The sequence below is a fragment of the Vicia villosa genome, linkage group LG3 (genome assembly GCF_029867415.1).
Source record: "Vicia villosa cultivar HV-30 ecotype Madison, WI linkage group LG3, Vvil1.0, whole genome shotgun sequence".
In the NCBI taxonomy this organism is placed as follows: domain Eukaryota; kingdom Viridiplantae; phylum Streptophyta; class Magnoliopsida; order Fabales; family Fabaceae; genus Vicia; species Vicia villosa.
The window spans coordinates 57,343,382-57,361,008 of record NC_081182.1 but is presented as its reverse complement, the minus strand read 5'-3'; the positions used below and the strand labels follow the sequence as shown (position 1 = coordinate 57,361,008).

The following is a 17,627-nucleotide window of genomic DNA, read 5'->3' as shown; positions in this document are numbered from 1 at the left end:
TAAGTAAATGTTTTTACAATGCTGACATTATGACTCACGTGCCAGATAAAGATATACATGGGAGGACTGCCCAGCACGCATCTGTGCGTCGTGAACGGGCACGTGTGTCATACCCCAAAATTTGCCAATCTCATTTCACCTTTCAAAACTCATACCAAAGTTCAACACTCAAGGGCGCACTCTCCTAGACAATGACCTCCTGAACTAGGGTTTTAAATTCTCTAAAGAAAATGAATGAATCAAGGTCTGTAAGGGACTTCATAAGGCTTATGATGTTTCAAATGATCTCTATGACAACATTCAGGCTTCAATTCCAAGGATTGCTCAGTCAATTGCTCAGAAAGTCAACAGTCGACTAGTTTGACCTAAAAGTCAACTGTAGTCAAAGTACAGTCAAAATTCATGATTTTTGGTCAACATCCTTATTTTTAAGTGTCATTCATCATTTGATCAAGGATTGATCATGATTCATCAAGGAAAGTTCAGAAATCAACAAAACCTAAAGTTTCTAAATTAGGGTTTTTTGACCTAAAGTCAACTGAACTTTTACCAGCCATAACTTTCACATGGAACATCAGAATTTTTCTATCCAAAGTTCAATTTGAAGGAAATTGAATTTTCTACAACTTTGTATCTCACATGCCAAGTCTTAAAATGCTTCATTTGAGAGATATGGATCAAAAGATTATAGGTCATTTTTGAAAGTCAACCAAAAGCAGTTTTTTTTCAAAGCCCATATCATTAAGATAAAATCCTCAAATGGAAAAAAGCTTCCAAAGTGGCTTGTAGAGGACATCTTGAGGTTTCCAAAAAGTCCTAGAATTCCTCCATATCTTAAAAATTGAGGGAGATATGCCTTGTCAAAGTTGGACCATTTTTAAGGAAAAAAATGTGAAATAAAAGGCTCCAAAATGAATCTTTTTGCAAAGGGACCCAATCTTTTTTGGCCCAATCTTGTTACCCAAGTCATCAAAGAGATCCAATCCCAAGGCCACAAATTTGTGTTGATTATTTGATTTTATATTGAATTTTATTCATTTAAAAAATGATATAATTCAAATAAATAAGATAATTAGCAAAGATTTGATTGGAAAAAGCATTCCAATCATATTCAATCATCAATTAGACAATATATTTGACTCAATTTCGTGGAAAGAAGATTGGTAAAAGATTGGATTGAAATTGGCCTAGTTTAGAAGTTTTTACAAATCAAATTTTCCAAAAAAACTTCAATCTTTGATTCATCAAGATTTTGTCTATAATTATTGACCTAATTAGTTCTAGGCAAAATACCCTTTTTGGTCCCGTATGTTAACCTCGGAATTCATTTTGGTCCCTTAACTTCAAAAGGTTTCATATTAGTCCCTTAACTCATCAAAAGGTGTCATTTTAGTCCTTTCTGGCATATTAGCGACCGATTTAGCGACCGATTCTTGAGTTTTTCCGTCGCTAATATGACAAAAAGGACTAAAATGACACCTTTTGAAGAGTTAAGGGACCAATTTGAAACTTTTTGAAGTTAAGGGACCAAAATGAACCCCGAGGTTAACTTACAGGACTAAAAAGAGTATTTTGCCTTAGTTCTATTATAAATACATGGCATGCTCAGACCTCAAGGATAGGGATTTCTGCCCAGAAAATCGTATTCCAACCTCCATAAGTTCAAGAAAAAATCCAAGTCGGTTCTAGTGCTTAAGAAGGATTCAGAGATTATTGAAGACTCAGAGACAATCCTTGGAGGTCCAAGAAAGTTTCCCAATCGCTCCTAAAGCTTGGCAGTTCCGAAATCGTGCTCACACGGTCACGGTTTGTAATGATTTTTTTTAATTTCGAATTCATATATATGGGCATCATAAATTGCATTTGAATGCATATTCATGTTTGGAATTAGGTTGGCAATCTTTCTGTACAATTTAATTGGTGTTTAAGTGCAGGAACCATGTTTCGCCATGGTTAGGGTTCTTGGATCGTGAATTGGGGCTATGCGATTAGAGGCCGAATTACCCAAAACCAGTGGCGTTATCATGCTTAGGGATTAACATATAATTGATCTGGGCTTTTAATTTGAGGTTTTCATGATGATTTTGAAGCCTTGCAGGTTATAGCTACGAAGAGAATCGTTGCAAAACCATAGTGAATTCGTAGCAGGAAAAACAGTCTTCAGGAGGAAGACGAAGACACCAGGGCGCAAAACCTTTTTTTGTTTAAGCTTTATTATTTAATTCATGTATATTGCGCGTGTTTCATTCTGATTTCAACTAAGCGTCTTAGCGCAGCTGGTAAGGGATATTGTTGGCATCCCACTGAGCTGGGGTTCGATCCCCAACATCGACCTTATTTTTTAATTCAACAGCTGAACATGGATCCCACGCCTCTCTCCCACTCGTACACATGGTGAGTTCACTCCCAGCCACCGTAAGATATCCATCAAATTAGATCCATTGCTCCAGAAAGCGCAGGTGTATCATGAAACTCCCAGGCTTGCCACACCTAATCAAAGCTAAGTTTTTTTTCAATTTTTTTTAGTTTTAATTACATAAATCTTTTTTTATTTATTTACTTCTTTTTTTTCTTTCTCTTATTTTATTTAATTTATTTTATTTAAAACATATTATTATATAATAATTTTATATAATTACTTATCTTATTTAATCGAAGATTCGTTTTTTCCTCGTAATGTTAAGAATAATTGTATTTAATAATAATAAAAAATATTATTCTTCATGTATGTTTTTTATTGATTAACTAGGATTCACCCAATAATTATTTAAAATAATTAACTATCATATTTAATCGCACGTTCAATTTTCTTAATTTCTAAACAGTTATTTAAAATGTTAGATTAACTGCTTTGCCTGTTTTGATTTAAATTAGGGTTTGTGTAAATAATTGATATGTCTTTAATGCACTAACCTTTCTCTTCTTCATTCTTATTTTTTAGGGTTGATCAAGGATCGATGAAAGCTCAAGCCATTCGATTACCCTAAGATAATTATATTCCTTCTATATTTTGCCTCTATTTCCCTGCAGGTGTTTATTGTAATAGTTTAGGTTTATAATTCCTGCCTTTATTTTTCTGCCCACAGGTGCTTATTGTAATAGCGTAGGACTTCGTTTTTTGCCTTTTATTTCGCCGTAATATTAATTGCCGTGGTTAGTAATCCTAGGGAGTGCAAGCCTTGAATTAACCTAGAATAACTAATTACAAGATAAAATAACTGAATTTAACCACGTGATTGTGCCACACACACACCTTTAGGGTAACCTCTCTTGTTGCCTGTTGCCTTGTTGCCTTATTATTTGCTGCCGTGTTGCCTTATTATTATTATAAAATAGTCAAGTCCCTCGATCCCGAGGATACCTGAAGCAAATGTTGCCCTCAGTTCATTCATCATCAATTCTGTCCCTCGACGTTGCCTCGATAAATGATGATTTGTCCCAATTGCTAAGGTATCCTCGCATGATGCCTAAAAAAGATTAATGACTATTATATCCTTCCCTAAGACTACCTGCCCTCTTTATGGTAGGATCAGTCTTGTGGCGAACGATAACTCTGATGACCATTTACATCCAATAGAAGGACTTCCTACCCTCCAATGGTATTGATAGCCCTGAAAAGCTAAAAGAACAAATTTTAAAACTTAGGGTAGTTGCTACTAATTGCTTGCTCTAAAATTCAAATTACTTTTCACACCTCCTTTTCAAAACGATTTCCAAAATGCTACGCTTATTTACAAGCTAAAGTCCTTATTCAAAAATCTTTTCTAAACACACACGACACTCCAAACATTTCAAACATTTCAAAGTGAGCTAAGCAATTAAGAGCCCATGGATAACCATGGATACAAAGGGTGCTTTAAACCTTTCCTTTGTATAATTTCCCCCCGAACTCAATCTCTTTCAAAAAGTTTTTTTCTGTTATTTTAGCCTTTCTTTAAATTGGATAAAATAAAAGTCGGTGGCGACTCTTACTTAACCGCGACATTTCTTTAAAAGTCAGTTCTCCCACCGTATTACAACGTGTTATATCCCAGGTGACTGATGGGGCTGCTGTTTCACCTGATACACCTACTCCATTCGGGACTTCTACATCTGTCCCAGTTGAGGGGCTCTCAACTGCTGTTCCAGTTCATACACCCGCTCCATCCATGAATTCTACACTTGTCCAAGTTGAGGGACCTTCCCCGTCTACTACTACTTCACGGAGACCCCGAGATGATGCTGAGGGTTCCTCACAGATGCCACCACCCTACAGACGTCGTTGGACACTTCTTCTACTTCTATTCCTGTGCCAGTGACGGGCGATGCAGGATGTGCTGTGCCACCTCCGCAGGGACATGAAGATGGGCCGGTGGTGCTAGAGCCTATCTGATACCCTGGGGGTCCTATAGACGCATCCCTTTTGAAAGGGTATGACAATCATACAGCTAGGCGTATATGAGATTGAGAGAAAATTTTAGTTTTTAGTTACTTTTTATTTTCGTCAGTTCTGACCTTGCTTATTACTAACCGTTTGATTTTTTTATAAATTTCAGAGTAGGGATCCCCAGAGGTTTTACAACCATGGGCAGAAGATTACGGATCTCGCGCAGACGAGCCATGATTTCAGAAGGTACTAGCAGCATTAGGCATGAGAGACCTCTGTATGCTCGGCTACCATACTATACATAATGGTATGCTTGGAGAGGGATATAACACATATCCATGAGTACAACTGGAGAGCGACTGTATTGGCGTACAACTACCACAGACTTTGAGAGGGATTCCTATGGAAGCCAAGGACTGTTGCGGGCAGCTGTACTCTATTGGTGGTAACAATCTTATACTCTTCTATTTTTTTAATATTTTTTATAGTACTTTAAAATAACCGCGTTTTTTTCCAGGGTTGGATACTACAACACTTCCCAGACATTATTGGTTGGGGAGAGGTAGAGGAGTACACAGAGGTCATGTCGTGTGCCAGTGCTTTCACCCCCTTAGAGGTAACCAGGTGCCGGATCCCTACAGGCACGGTCATGACCGCATGGCCGCCCGAGGACATCAAGTACTACTGCTATGCTGAGTACCAGGAGACGATTTCGTTTGACGAGATAACTCTGTATTCTGGATGGTTGGCCGCCAGCTCGATCATTGTTGTACGTTATCTTCCTGAGCGCGTCATGCGTTAGTTTGGATATAAGCAGATGATATCTCGCGATCCTATCTCCATGACCCGCAAGAAATTAGATGAGGTCTTTGCAGACTGGGAGCATCACATGGTCCCTGAGGAGGCACGAGCGACAGTAGCAGAGCACAACTAGAGCTGTGCCGAGGGATACATCATCTGGTACTACAAAGTCTCACACCCATACATTCTTCCAGTTGCAAAGGGAGGTCCACCCAAACCAGCCCACGAGGAGATTCTCCGTGCGCATCAGGCTCAGTTGAACCACACTCAGGATCTTCTTCCTTTGTATTGTCAGATAGCTGACAAGGGCCTTAGAGTCATTGCAAAGAGTTTATTCTCTGAGGGGACTGCTTTCTAGGTGTGTGCTGGATGATATGATCAGGCAGGCAGAGAGTGCATTTCTGTACCGTCGACATCGTGCCAGGACCCGTGGGACACTTGACGCTAGGGGTAGAGTCAGCAGAGCCCTTGGTGAACTCGGAGGCGGAGGTAGAGGAGATGCGCAGGATGACACCCGACATACTCAATAGTTACATTAGATGATGTATTTATATTTCATTTTTGTATGTATTTGATGATGTATTCGACACTTTGACCGACATTATTTATATATTGTATTTTTATTGGTTTACCTACTGTTGTCTTTTAAATGCAATTACTTATCGAACCAAGAGAAATAAAAGCATACTATTAGCACACAACAATTGAAAGAAAATTGGCTAATTCTTGCATATAATTTCATTCTGTTTAAATAATTTTTCACTGGCGAGAGTAAGATATGAGGGAAGTAACTTTTGGACCACTACAAAAATAACTTTAGGTAGATACCCTTCCTCTATTGAGTTACAAGCCTAATAAACATATATAGAATTTAGTGGTGTATATTTATGAACAATAAAACAATAAGAAAACATCTTTGAAAAGTCCTTAATTCCATCTTCGGATTTGCTTCTGCGAAAGTAAGGGGGACAAAATTGAAATTTTGCATATAAGATATCCGAGGTAGGTTGAGAAATGGGCTTTTATTTATTATTCTGTCAAATAAAATGAATCGAACAAATTCCTGTTAAAAAAAAAAAAAGGAACGATTAAAATAGTGAATTTGAAAATAGCAAAACCTTTCATGATCCCTTGATTACTCTAGTTTGAATTTGAAAACTGGGTGTTTTTTCACAAACACTTGGTACGGATTCGCAATCGCAGAAGCAGAGACTAGTAGTTCTACACAAACATGGCGCATCCCAAAGTTCTCATGGTATCAACTCTCCAATTTCAACACACGTTGTTTTCGTATCTTTGTTACTTACTATTTTTTTGTGCTTTTCATTTCAGGTCGCAGAGAAACCTAGCATCGCTCTCTCCATCGCTACCGCTCTTTCCCACGGCCAGGTACTCCACTACTTTCTCATTAGCATTTTGTTAGGAATCAGAAATAGTTTAATTTGATGTTTATTTTAGTGGATTTATTGCTTTGCTAGATAACCGACCTAAGATGAATAATTCAACAACTATGAGCTGAAAATTTGCTGAAAAATGCAATTAAGCAGCTGTTCAGTTGATTTTTACAATGTCAGTGACGTTTTCTGACACATTTATATGAACAGATGTCTACAAGAAGAGGAAGCACAGAAGTTCATGAATTCGACGGGAAGTTTCTTGGAGGGCATGCGCGTTTTAAGGTGACATCAGTTATTGGACATGTATTCAGGTTCTTTTCCGACTAATTCACAAAGAAAATATTCTTATTTATATACTGTAGTATTGTATGATCCTTTCATGCTTCTTTTGTCATTTCTTGTTCTTTATGTGGTAGTCACACTCGATTAAATGTCAGTGACTGTGAGTACTTATAGGCAAAACAGGAAAATTTATATTATGATGTTGTTTTGTCTGTTCTTGGAAGGAAAAATAGCGCACTAGTGATTATTAAATAACCCTAGTTGTTCGACACAAACATCTGTACGGCTTATGTTAAAATTGTAGTCATTAGATTGGAAATATAGCAGGCAGAAATTGTCTTGTTATGTACTTAAAATTTTGAAAAATAAACGTCAGTTAATATTGCAATTTGCAAACCATGCTGTTTTGGTTTTTTTGATACCGGCATGTTCATTCCTGTTTGGTTTGAGTATTCACTGCAGTTTTTATTTCTTTTGTTGATGATCTAGTGTAGATTTTCATGGTAAATATCAAGATTGGGCCACCACAGATCCCTTAGATCTTTTTCAAGCTCAGATTATAAAGACTGAATCAAATCCAAAGGTATTTCTTCATAAATATTTCTTTTCAGTTTTAGTTCCTTTATATCATTTCATATAATCATTTATGCATTATTTTGAGCTATTGGGGCAAGATAGATTGAACTTTTATGTGTATTTTTCAACTGAGACCCCATTTTGTGATGCTTTATCTAATCATTACAAGAAGTAAGAAGGGTAACAAAAGAGTATTTTTGTCGGTGATATGTCTCTTACAGTGTTGTCAAATATCAGTTATATCGCCGATATACCGGTTTTTCATATCGGAATTTGCCTATCCAATACGAGATCCGATATCTCGTTTCAATTTCGCCACGCTCCGCATATCGCCGTTTTCCGGTATACCGGTTTTGAATTTCATATCAGAATTTATACAGATCTAACTAATGCTAACCCAATGCATGCGCTGCATTGCTCTGATTCCCTAACTGCTACAATCTTTTCATAATGCAACATATGTGATCATATCTGCCTTTAAATATGGACAGCACATATTCTTTAAACAATTTTGTGTTAATAATGAACCATACTTTTGATTTAAATCTACTTGATCTTTTTATTCTATAGATCATAGTTTACTTGGTCAAAGAAGGCACTGTTTTAAAGTTTCACTTAATCTTGACTCTTAGGAAGGATCTTTTTCATATGTTTTTTGAACTTTTGTATTATTTCTTATTTTACCACCTGTTATTTCAGTGCTGAGAGTTGATGGTTGATACTATTTTAAATGCCTTTTTAATGGTGTCGAGAAGCCCCCACCCCCATATTTGAAAGTGTTATTCCATTAAAGCTTGTTGCTTATAATTGGGTTTGACTTCATATGGAGATGTGTCATCTACATTTGGTTTTTTCCAGTAATTTCTCTTAAGTTATTAACATCATGTGTTTCATTCAGGCACATATTTGTAAACATTTAAAACAAGAAGCTCGTGGTTGTCATTATTTGGTATTGTGGTTGGATTGTGATCGTGAAGGAGAGAATATATGTTTTGAGGGTAATTATTGTCTTTTTTTCTTTTTAACATAGTCACCATCATTGTTGTTGTTATTATTATTATTTATTTATTTTTTGATACTTTTATAAGTGTAATCTTTCCGTGCTTTTGTTATAGTAAATTAGTAATGCAAATTATTATTTTGATGATCTGGATTTTTTATTTGGTTCATGAGAAAACAAATTTTAGCCCTTCAAGCAAATATACTCCTAGTTGTCGGTAATCTTCACAAAAAGAAAGTATAAGACAATCACCCTTAAGTTATGTCCTTTTTGCTTAGATATTCCTCTAGGTAGTAAAAAGGGATTTTTTGGCTAACATTAGCCTTGTATGCTAAATATCACTTTGGATTTGTGAAAAGGAATTAATCTTCTCCCCTATTATCAGTGCCTTCTGTGTATGGCCTCCATTTGACCTTAATAATTAAATTTCACTCCCCTATGTAAGCACTTGACCCTGTCTTAAACTAAGATATATTGTTTTACCCAGAATCTTGCCATTTCTTTTAGTGATTTTTTAGCGATTTATATCAAATTTCAAACAATGTAACAAACACCAACACATACTAAGACTAACATACTAATACTTGTCATTCCACAATTATTTTAACTGTTTGAAATATTGAATGTTGCAGTTATAGAATCAACCGGTTTCAAAATAAATGATGTCTATCGCGCACGGTTTTCTTCTGTTACTGAGAAAGATGTTCTGAATGCTCTAGCCAACCTTGTCAGACCGAACAGGGATGAAGCAATGGCTGTAGATGCCAGACAAGAGATAGATTTGAAAGTTGGAGTTGCCTTTACTCGATTTCAAACGAGTTTTTTCCAGGGGAAATATGGGAACCTAGATGCCAGAGTCATCTCGTTAGTTTTCTGCTCTCTTCTGTTGTATTTTCTGCTCCACCATTTTTCTAACTAGTTTTTCTTTAAATTTAAAAATTGATGAAGGTTGGCTTCTCACTCTTTTAGATTTATTGGAAAGTAAAATATTGCATCCTGTGCACAATCCAGATTAACAATGAACTGAATAAAGATTCATTACTCAATGCTTCAAATATATACCCTGCTTTGATAATAATGTCAATAAATATTAGCGAGTCAGTATGATTTGAGTGAGGGGTTACTTAGTTTTAGGTTTGGAACTGTAGCAATCTCAGATAGTTGAGGACTTCTTAACCACAGAAAACTGCCAAGTATATTGAGATCACCAGGCTTGAGGCTTCATTTTGATTCTGCTAGTTCCAAAAAAAAAAAAAATATTTGGACTGATCAGCTTTCGGTTCTCACAATTGTACAAGTGGTTTTGAGGTTAGCTTTCTTTTAGTTCAAGCTTTTAGGACAATTAATAGTATGACATGGTATCCTAATTTGATCCTTTATCAGTATTTAACTCAACTAGCTGGTAATCCCTTTCTAATAAATCAGTAACTACACATTTACTATGACCTTGATGTGCTTAGTTATATGTTTTCCTGTTCATGTTTCAATTATACGTTTGGGAATTGAGATTGGTTAGGTTGCTAGGCTGGATATGCATTGGCAACCGGTAATGCAATATCATACTCCACCAGATTTACTGGCTTCTCAACTCTATTCAACTGTAGGAATGATCACGTTTCTCTAAATGTCTGATCAACCAACGTACTTGTCATTATATCATATTGGTTAAGCATGTATGACATTATTAATAATTGCTTTATATTTCAGCTATGGACCCTGTCAAACTCCAACATTAGGATTTTGTGTGCAGCGGTATTTGCAAATAAATACTTTCAAGCCAGAAAAGTTTTGGAGTTTGCACCCTTACATAATTCAAAGTGGCTATGAAATTCTGCTAGAATGGCAACGCAGCAAATTGTTTGACATAAATGTGAATAATCCTATTCTCTCAAACCATCAGTTTCTTTATTATGAACTTACGAAAGACGTATACTTGATAGTTTTATGTCTTTTCAGGTTGCTATGATGTTTCAAAAGCTGGTTGCTGAAGATGGGATTCTGGAAGTGACTGATATATCAGAAAAACAGGAAACCAAAGGTCGCCCTGTTGGTCTAAACACAGTGAATCTTCTGAAGGTTGGTGATAAAATGGGGAAGATAGTAGTCAATTCTATAACAAGTAATAGCAACAGTTTAAATGTCTATTAGATGCAAAATTCAATTATTATATATATTAAATATATCCTTCAAAGCTAACTGGTATTGGGAATACATTTTATGGGTCAGCAAGTGGCAGTCTAAATACTTTTTTGCAGTGACATTTATCCTTGGTTGGGGACTAGTTATATGAGTAATGCTGGACTTGAGTAATCGGTTGTTGGGATTTTCTTTTTCTATTGTCAAGTTCTCACTTCAATGGAGAATGTCTTATCTGTTTATATTTGATAATTTTTTTTCTTTCTTTAGTAGCATTTTAAACCCAAATATATCTTTTTCTCCTATGATGTGATGCTAAAAATGGAACAAAGGAGTTTGACTTCATTTTCTAAGAGAATGGAAATGGTTCTTGTATATGTAGCTTTCTTTTTAGTACAGCTGTTTGATAAATCAACTTGATTACGATGTTTGTTCTTTCCAGGTTGCTTCAAGTGCTCTAGGATTTGGTCCTCAGACAGCTATGCAACTAGCTGAACGATTGTATACTCAAGGCTTCATCAGGTTTTCACATAATTTGTTAGCTATTGTATTATAATGTAAGATTTTCTTAAAAGCATGGAATAATCTTTGATTGGTTCCTGTATATGTCTCTTAAGTTATCCACGAACAGAAAGCACGGCATACCCTCCGTCATTTGACTTTCGTGGTGCACTCTCTGCACAAAGAAATAATCCAACTTGGGGAAACTATGTAGAAGGGCTACTCACCAGTGGTTATCAGAAACCTCGATCGGGAACAGATGTGGGTGACCATCCTCCCATTACTCCAATGAGATCTGCATCAGAGGATATGCTAGGAAATGATGCTTGGAAGCTGTACCAATATATCTGTCAATACTTCATAGGGACAGTGTCTCCGGACTGCAAGTATGTAAGGTAAAATCCATACTGTCCCAACAACATTTATTGATTATTTCCTTTTCTGGTTTTGGTTCATTCAGTTATTCCACAAATTTCCATTGTTATCTGAGACCGTCTGGTTTGTTTATACTTATAGTGGTCTCTCCTCGATCATATTTAATCATTATGATAATGATAATGGCAAACAATACTAAATTACTAATACTGATGTCAAATATTCTGTATCAACTTAATAGCCCAAGATAATATCTCTTCTTACGTTCATGATATGTATGCCCTGGAACCTATTGAAATTTCCACTCTCTGAGTTTGTTCTTGTAAGACTGCTGCAAAAGTGCGTATGATAGAGGATGCAGGATGTGGCTTCCCCCAATTATTTTTGTTGCTATTACCATAAATTCATAATCATATAATTGTTTGGTATTTATATTGGCATAATATTTGCATTTTTCCATCCAAGCTTAAGTTTTGTTTGAACCTTTACAAATATTCACCAGTAGATGCTTCGTCTTATTGCATGAATGAGATAACTACTAATATTAGATTTCTTATACGCTATTGTCCTACTTCCAGGAAAAAGGTTGAGTTTTCAGTAGGTGGAGAGTCTTTTCATTGTACAGGGCAGCATGTTATCACCAAAGGATTTACAGCTATTATGCCTTGGTTGGCGATAAATGATAAAAGTATTCCATCATTTATAAAAGGGCAGAAAATAAAAGTATCAAAAGTTGAGCTCTATGAAGTAAGTGTGGAACCTCCTGTCTCAAATTCAGTTTATGTAGTGTTTCGGTATTTCCTGATTACTTGTCGTTAGTTTTACTAATTTGGATGGTTGGTGGCGTTTTCGGGTAAGCCATCAAGTGGGTCTGTTCATGGGTCATTAATTGGATTCAAATATAAAAAACATTTGGGTTGGATCATATATAACCATTTCATGGAAGATAAAATGTTAAACCTCATGTCACATAATATTTGTATGCATTACTGATAGCTGACACCACAAGTTCAACAGGGGAATACCACTCCTCCAGATTTTCTTACCGAGAGTGAGCTGATCTCTCTAATGGAGAAGAATGGAATAGGAACAGATGCATCAATTCCTGTACATATTAACAATATATGTGAGCGGAATTATGTGCAGGTAGTCGACATAGAGCTTTGGTTTGTATTTCATTTTCTATAATGCTTGGATATTCATCTTATCAAATTGCAGGTACAAGCAGGCAGGAAGCTCGTCCCAACCACATTAGGTATAACTTTAGTAAGAGGTTATCAATCAATTGATCCAGACCTCTGCCTGCCCGATATTCGTAGCTTTATTGAGCAACAAATTACTCTTATTGCTAAGGGCCAGGTAGATCATCATCGTGTGGTGCAGCATGTAATTGAACAGTTCAAGCAAAAATTTTGTTACTTTGTGAAGAAGGTTAACTATCTACTTTTTAGTGCTTGTTTTTGGTTTTCATATGTATCTATATGATTCTTCTTAGTTGTTGCAGCATGACAAGTTTTCATTTGTTATTTTTATCTCAACTAAATAATGTTTCTTGATTTAAATTTGTTTCCTTCCCCAACTTGAACATCATTTACCTTTGGGTTTTGAACTTGTTTGATTAAAAATTAAAAATGATTTCATGTTTCTGTTTTCAGTTAGATAGGAATAATTGGATTAGGCAATGTTTATATATGTTCCCGTTATCTATTATTTTCCTGGTTTGTTTCCATCTTTTACATCTTATTTTTGACATCTGTCTCTGTCAAATTTTTTATTTATAAATTTATGGAGCTTACTTTGTAAGTTAGTATTTATTATGACACAACTCCAATTTTATCAGCATGCTAAATAACTCTCTCTATTTTTTCAAGCCAACATAAAAAATAATTGCATTAAGATTTTAACTTTTTGTGGGAACATTTCCAAACATGACTCATTTTAAAATAGCCTTTCAAGTTTCTCTATAAAATTGTATCCGTTCGAACAGGGGTCTAGGATATACTTTCTTAGAATACAAGTACTAATTCTTGATGTATGATATGACATCAGCAGCATATTACTTGAAGATTCATGTTTAAGTCATTACATTAGTATAGCAGAATAGTTGTTATATTTTAGGGTTAAGTTTTGAAACAATACTATTGTAGAATTATATGGGCCCAGAAGATTTCTGAGTGAACTTTTTAGCATCTATCTGTGAGCTGCTGCATGTTGGATTTGTTAAATCATGAGATGTTCTGTGGTTTCCTTCTATATTCTTTTATCTCCAAATTTATTAGACCCCGAGTCACCATAATATTTGCAAATAAATTGCTGATTCATGGATGTATTTTACACTGTTCATCTACTAATTCTGTTTCTTTTTATCTGGTTCAGATTGAGGCCATGGATGCACTATTTGAAGCACAGTTTTCTGCACTTGTTGATTCAGGGCGTATTATGAGTAAATGTGGTAAATGCTTGCGATATATGAAGTATATTTCTGCCCAGCCACCACGTTTGTATTGTGGCACATGTGAGGAAGTTTATTATCTTCCACAGAAGGGCACAATAAAGGTAGTATATCATATGATATAACCTGTTTAATAGTATCAAAATCTGATTTCCAGCTTATCCTGTCTTTTCCTCTTTGCTTCTTATCATACATGATATTTTGATATTTTAAAGAGTCGAAATTTTTGTTTCATTACATAAGGAAGGAGGGAGGAGAAAGTATAACAGATTTGAATAATGGTTTGATGCAAAAGACTAGCCACTGACCCATATTAATTCTAATTAGATAAGGAAACTAATCATAATGATTACTAGACTCTTAGTTCTGATCAAATAAAAAAAGTAGAACAAATCATGGAATATAAATAAACTAGATTAAGACCCGTGCGATGTGCAGTTGTTAATTAGTTGATTCGTTTTTTATTGAATTTTATATATGTTTAAAATTTGTTTTGACAAAATATGATTACTGAATTTATTTCACATGAAAATATTATTTGTTGTAAATGGTATGATGAAAAAAATACTATACCATTTAATTTTTTAAAATAGAACGAAATTAAAATTATTTTAAAGACACTATATTAAAAAAATATATGAAATTTAGTATTTAAATGTTAGATTGAAATATTTTTGTCTTTGTAAGGTTTGAACTCATGACCTTGTGGTTTAGATTATTGAGAAGTGGAGATGAGTTTTGGGAGATGCCACATATGAGTATCGATGATGTGGCACAAATGAGCTGAAATTTTAACGTTAACATCTGCACCTTTGATTTAATATATTATAAATAGATATGAAAACTAATCCTAAGAGATAATATAAGATATTGTAAATAACTTTAAAATACAACCCAGGTATTATGGGATATTTTCTTAATATTTTAATGTTATCCTAAACTATCTATTTAAACCCTATGTTTTCACATAGCTCTGAACAATAAGCCTGCTGTTTTCACCTGTTGTCCCTGGTAAAACAGTCCAGCTGTTGTAAACTGTGAATGATTTCTATCAAAAGAAAATAATATTATGACAGTTGAGTTTAGTAGTCTTCCTTTTTTTCCCCCTCTTTATTCTGAAAAGTAAAGATATTTTCTCATCCTGTCTCCTCTCTTCGCAATAGAGTAAAAGTGTACTCTCTATCTCTCTCTTGTACTACATCAGTTTTGTTTATGCCTAACTTCCTTTCAACCATCTGTGCCTCTTGCCTTGAAAAGAATATAGTACAAAATATCATTAAAAAGAAGTCGTACAAAACCCTGATATTTTAAGCATTCAAGACCTCTGATCTGCACGTATATTGTTACTTCAGAAGGCCATTAGAGTTTGCCATTTCATTATAAGAATTTTTGTTATAGCTTTTAAACTTAGATCTCTCCCTCAGAGTAGTTGCATTGAACAGCCGGGCCCTGTCAGTGACTTAAGATTGTTATGACCATCATTACATGTATGTACTAGTATGTTGGAATTTCCACCTTAATTGCGGTTCGCCACTAGACGCCTTAATTGCGGCACTTTGATTTGCCTTCATTGCAGCTCCCAACACCTTCTTTGTGTTGGGTTTGAAGGGGTGGATTTAATCCCATATTGCTTAGAGATATGGTCCGTGTTGTGTTTATAAGTGGGGGTAATCCTCACCCTACAAACCGGTTTTGTAGGGATGAGTTAGGCCCAACCCAAATTATGAGATAGCATTACAAGTCCGATTTTGTAGGGATGAGTTAAGCCCAACCCAAATAATAAGATAGCACGTACCAGTGACTTCTCTAGTTGCTGGTTTGGCTGAACACGTAAGCATGCCTTTTCATCATTCATTCCATACTAGCTTTGGCTGAACACGTAAGCATTTATTTCCTTTACTACTTGGGACACCCTCACAGAAGTATGGAGCAAAGGTATGAATGAAAATGTATTGGGTATCTGCAATTTGAGGTCTAAGAACTTTGCTCCTGTGGGTTAATAGTACCCGACATTAAACATTTTATTATGCATTTGAGTTTGTCTTTATTGGTTTATTATATTGCGTGACATGCCCTATATGTGTTATCCTCATTTGCACTATCTGTTTCTGCAGCTGTACAAGGAACTGTCTTGTCCTTTAGACAATTTTGAGCTTTTGATCTGCTCCGTGGCTGGCCCAGAGGGTAAATCATTCCCGCTATGTCCTTACTGCTACAGCAATCCCCCATTTGAAGGTATCGAAGCACTCATCAATACGTCTAAAACTAGTACTTCTGGCAAGATTGGCAAGGGAGCTGGCATGCCATGCAACCTATGCCCCCATCCCACTTGCCCAAATTCTTTAGTTACCCAAGGTGTATGTGCTTGCCCAGAATGTAGTGGGACACTTGTCTTAGACCCTATAAGTGCTCCCAAATGGCGACTTTGTTGCAATATGTGCAATTGCCTAGTTTTTCTTGCAGAGGGTGCTCATAGAATCTCGACAACTAAAGAAAAGTGCCTTGAATGTGACTCTTCAATCATAGAAGTGGACTTCAACAAGAAAACAACTCCTCTGGCAGACGGGGCTACGTTGCACCGGGGTTGCATTCTTTGTGATGTATTACTACACTCCCTTGTGGAGATGAAATATGGGAGAGGCTTCAAGCGTATGAGTTCACGTGGAAGAGGAAGAGGAAGGGGAGGAAGAGGAAGAGGACGGGGTGGTAAAATGATGGATCCGAAAATGAGTTTTCGAGATTTCTAGCTTCATAACTTATGTTTTTGAAATTTTTGCAACACGTTTGTTGAACTATCATTTGATTCATTTACTATGAATTCGTTCTTAGCATAATTATCTTCTTTGTTGTTTGGGCTCAAGTCTATTTCAATAACAAATACCAAATGAAACTTTTCAAATTTATGTGTTTTTAAGTGGGATTGGGGATTGTCTGTTGTAACAAAGGACACTGTTTTGCATCTCGAACTATTTAGATTAATGTAGTTATAAAACGAACTCAACCACACACAGAACTCAACCACACACATTCCTGTTCTGTTACAACAGCAGAAAATCTAAATCCTCTACAAGATTACAATCTTTTTATGTTCAGCTCTCAATAAAATTTATTCACTTTAGTCTATGTTTTATAGGGACAATTTTGAGTATTTATTTTTGTTGTAAAAAAGTTTCTTCTGATAAACTGCAATATTATAATGGAGGACAAAAATTTTAATTAAAATTTAGTAAGAACTAAACTTAAAAACTAAAAATTCTATAGGAAATTAGAATAAATTAAACTTTTAATTTCGTAAATGACAATACTATTATACATTTTTAAAATTATATTTTTCTATAAAAGATACATAAGAAAATATCTTTAGAAGGAACATAATAATTGTAGTTTTTTAAATATATATTTTAGTAAATATTTTTTTAATGAAACTTTTTATTTTACTCTATCTTGTAGTTGTTGATATTTTTTGGCAATAAAAGTTATTGAAATTTTTATGGGCTATTCTAACAACTGTAGTAATAAAAGTTGTTGAAGACATTAATTAACAAAATTAAGAAATAAATATCTACTGTACTTAATGAAAATAAATTATTTATAAGTATAATGTTAAATATATTAATAAAAAAGCTATTAGATTTTTTTTTTAAAGTTGATGCTTATTAATATTAACATGAGTAGTTTAAATTAATGTTTGTTGATGAAATTAGATGGAGTTGGGAATGACGTATCTAACTTGTCTCTACC

The 17,627-nt window shown here is 35.0% G+C and overlaps 1 protein-coding gene across 2 annotated transcripts; it reads left to right on the top strand.

Annotated features, from left to right (window-relative positions):
- Positions 1-6,209: 6,209 nt before the first annotated feature.
- Positions 6,210-17,257, top strand: LOC131661552 (DNA topoisomerase 3-beta-like). Of its 2 annotated transcripts, XM_058931132.1 has the most exons (15): positions 6,210-6,422; positions 6,500-6,556; positions 6,772-6,875; positions 7,336-7,429; positions 8,321-8,420; positions 9,055-9,286; positions 10,130-10,292; positions 10,379-10,498; positions 11,001-11,080; positions 11,176-11,454; positions 12,013-12,181; positions 12,452-12,580; positions 12,653-12,865; positions 13,811-13,990; positions 16,001-17,257. In XM_058931132.1, the coding sequence occupies exons 1-15, from the start codon at positions 6,399-6,401 to the stop codon at positions 16,631-16,633; spliced, it is 2,577 nt and encodes an 858-aa protein (XP_058787115.1). In that variant the 5' UTR covers positions 6,210-6,398; the 3' UTR covers positions 16,634-17,257. The 2 variants fall into 2 exon arrangements, with proteins under 2 accessions (XP_058787115.1, XP_058787116.1); XM_058931133.1 differs by lacking the exon at positions 6,210-6,422 and having other exon boundaries at positions 6,528-6,556; positions 7,341-7,429.
- Positions 17,258-17,627: the final 370 nt, after the last annotated feature.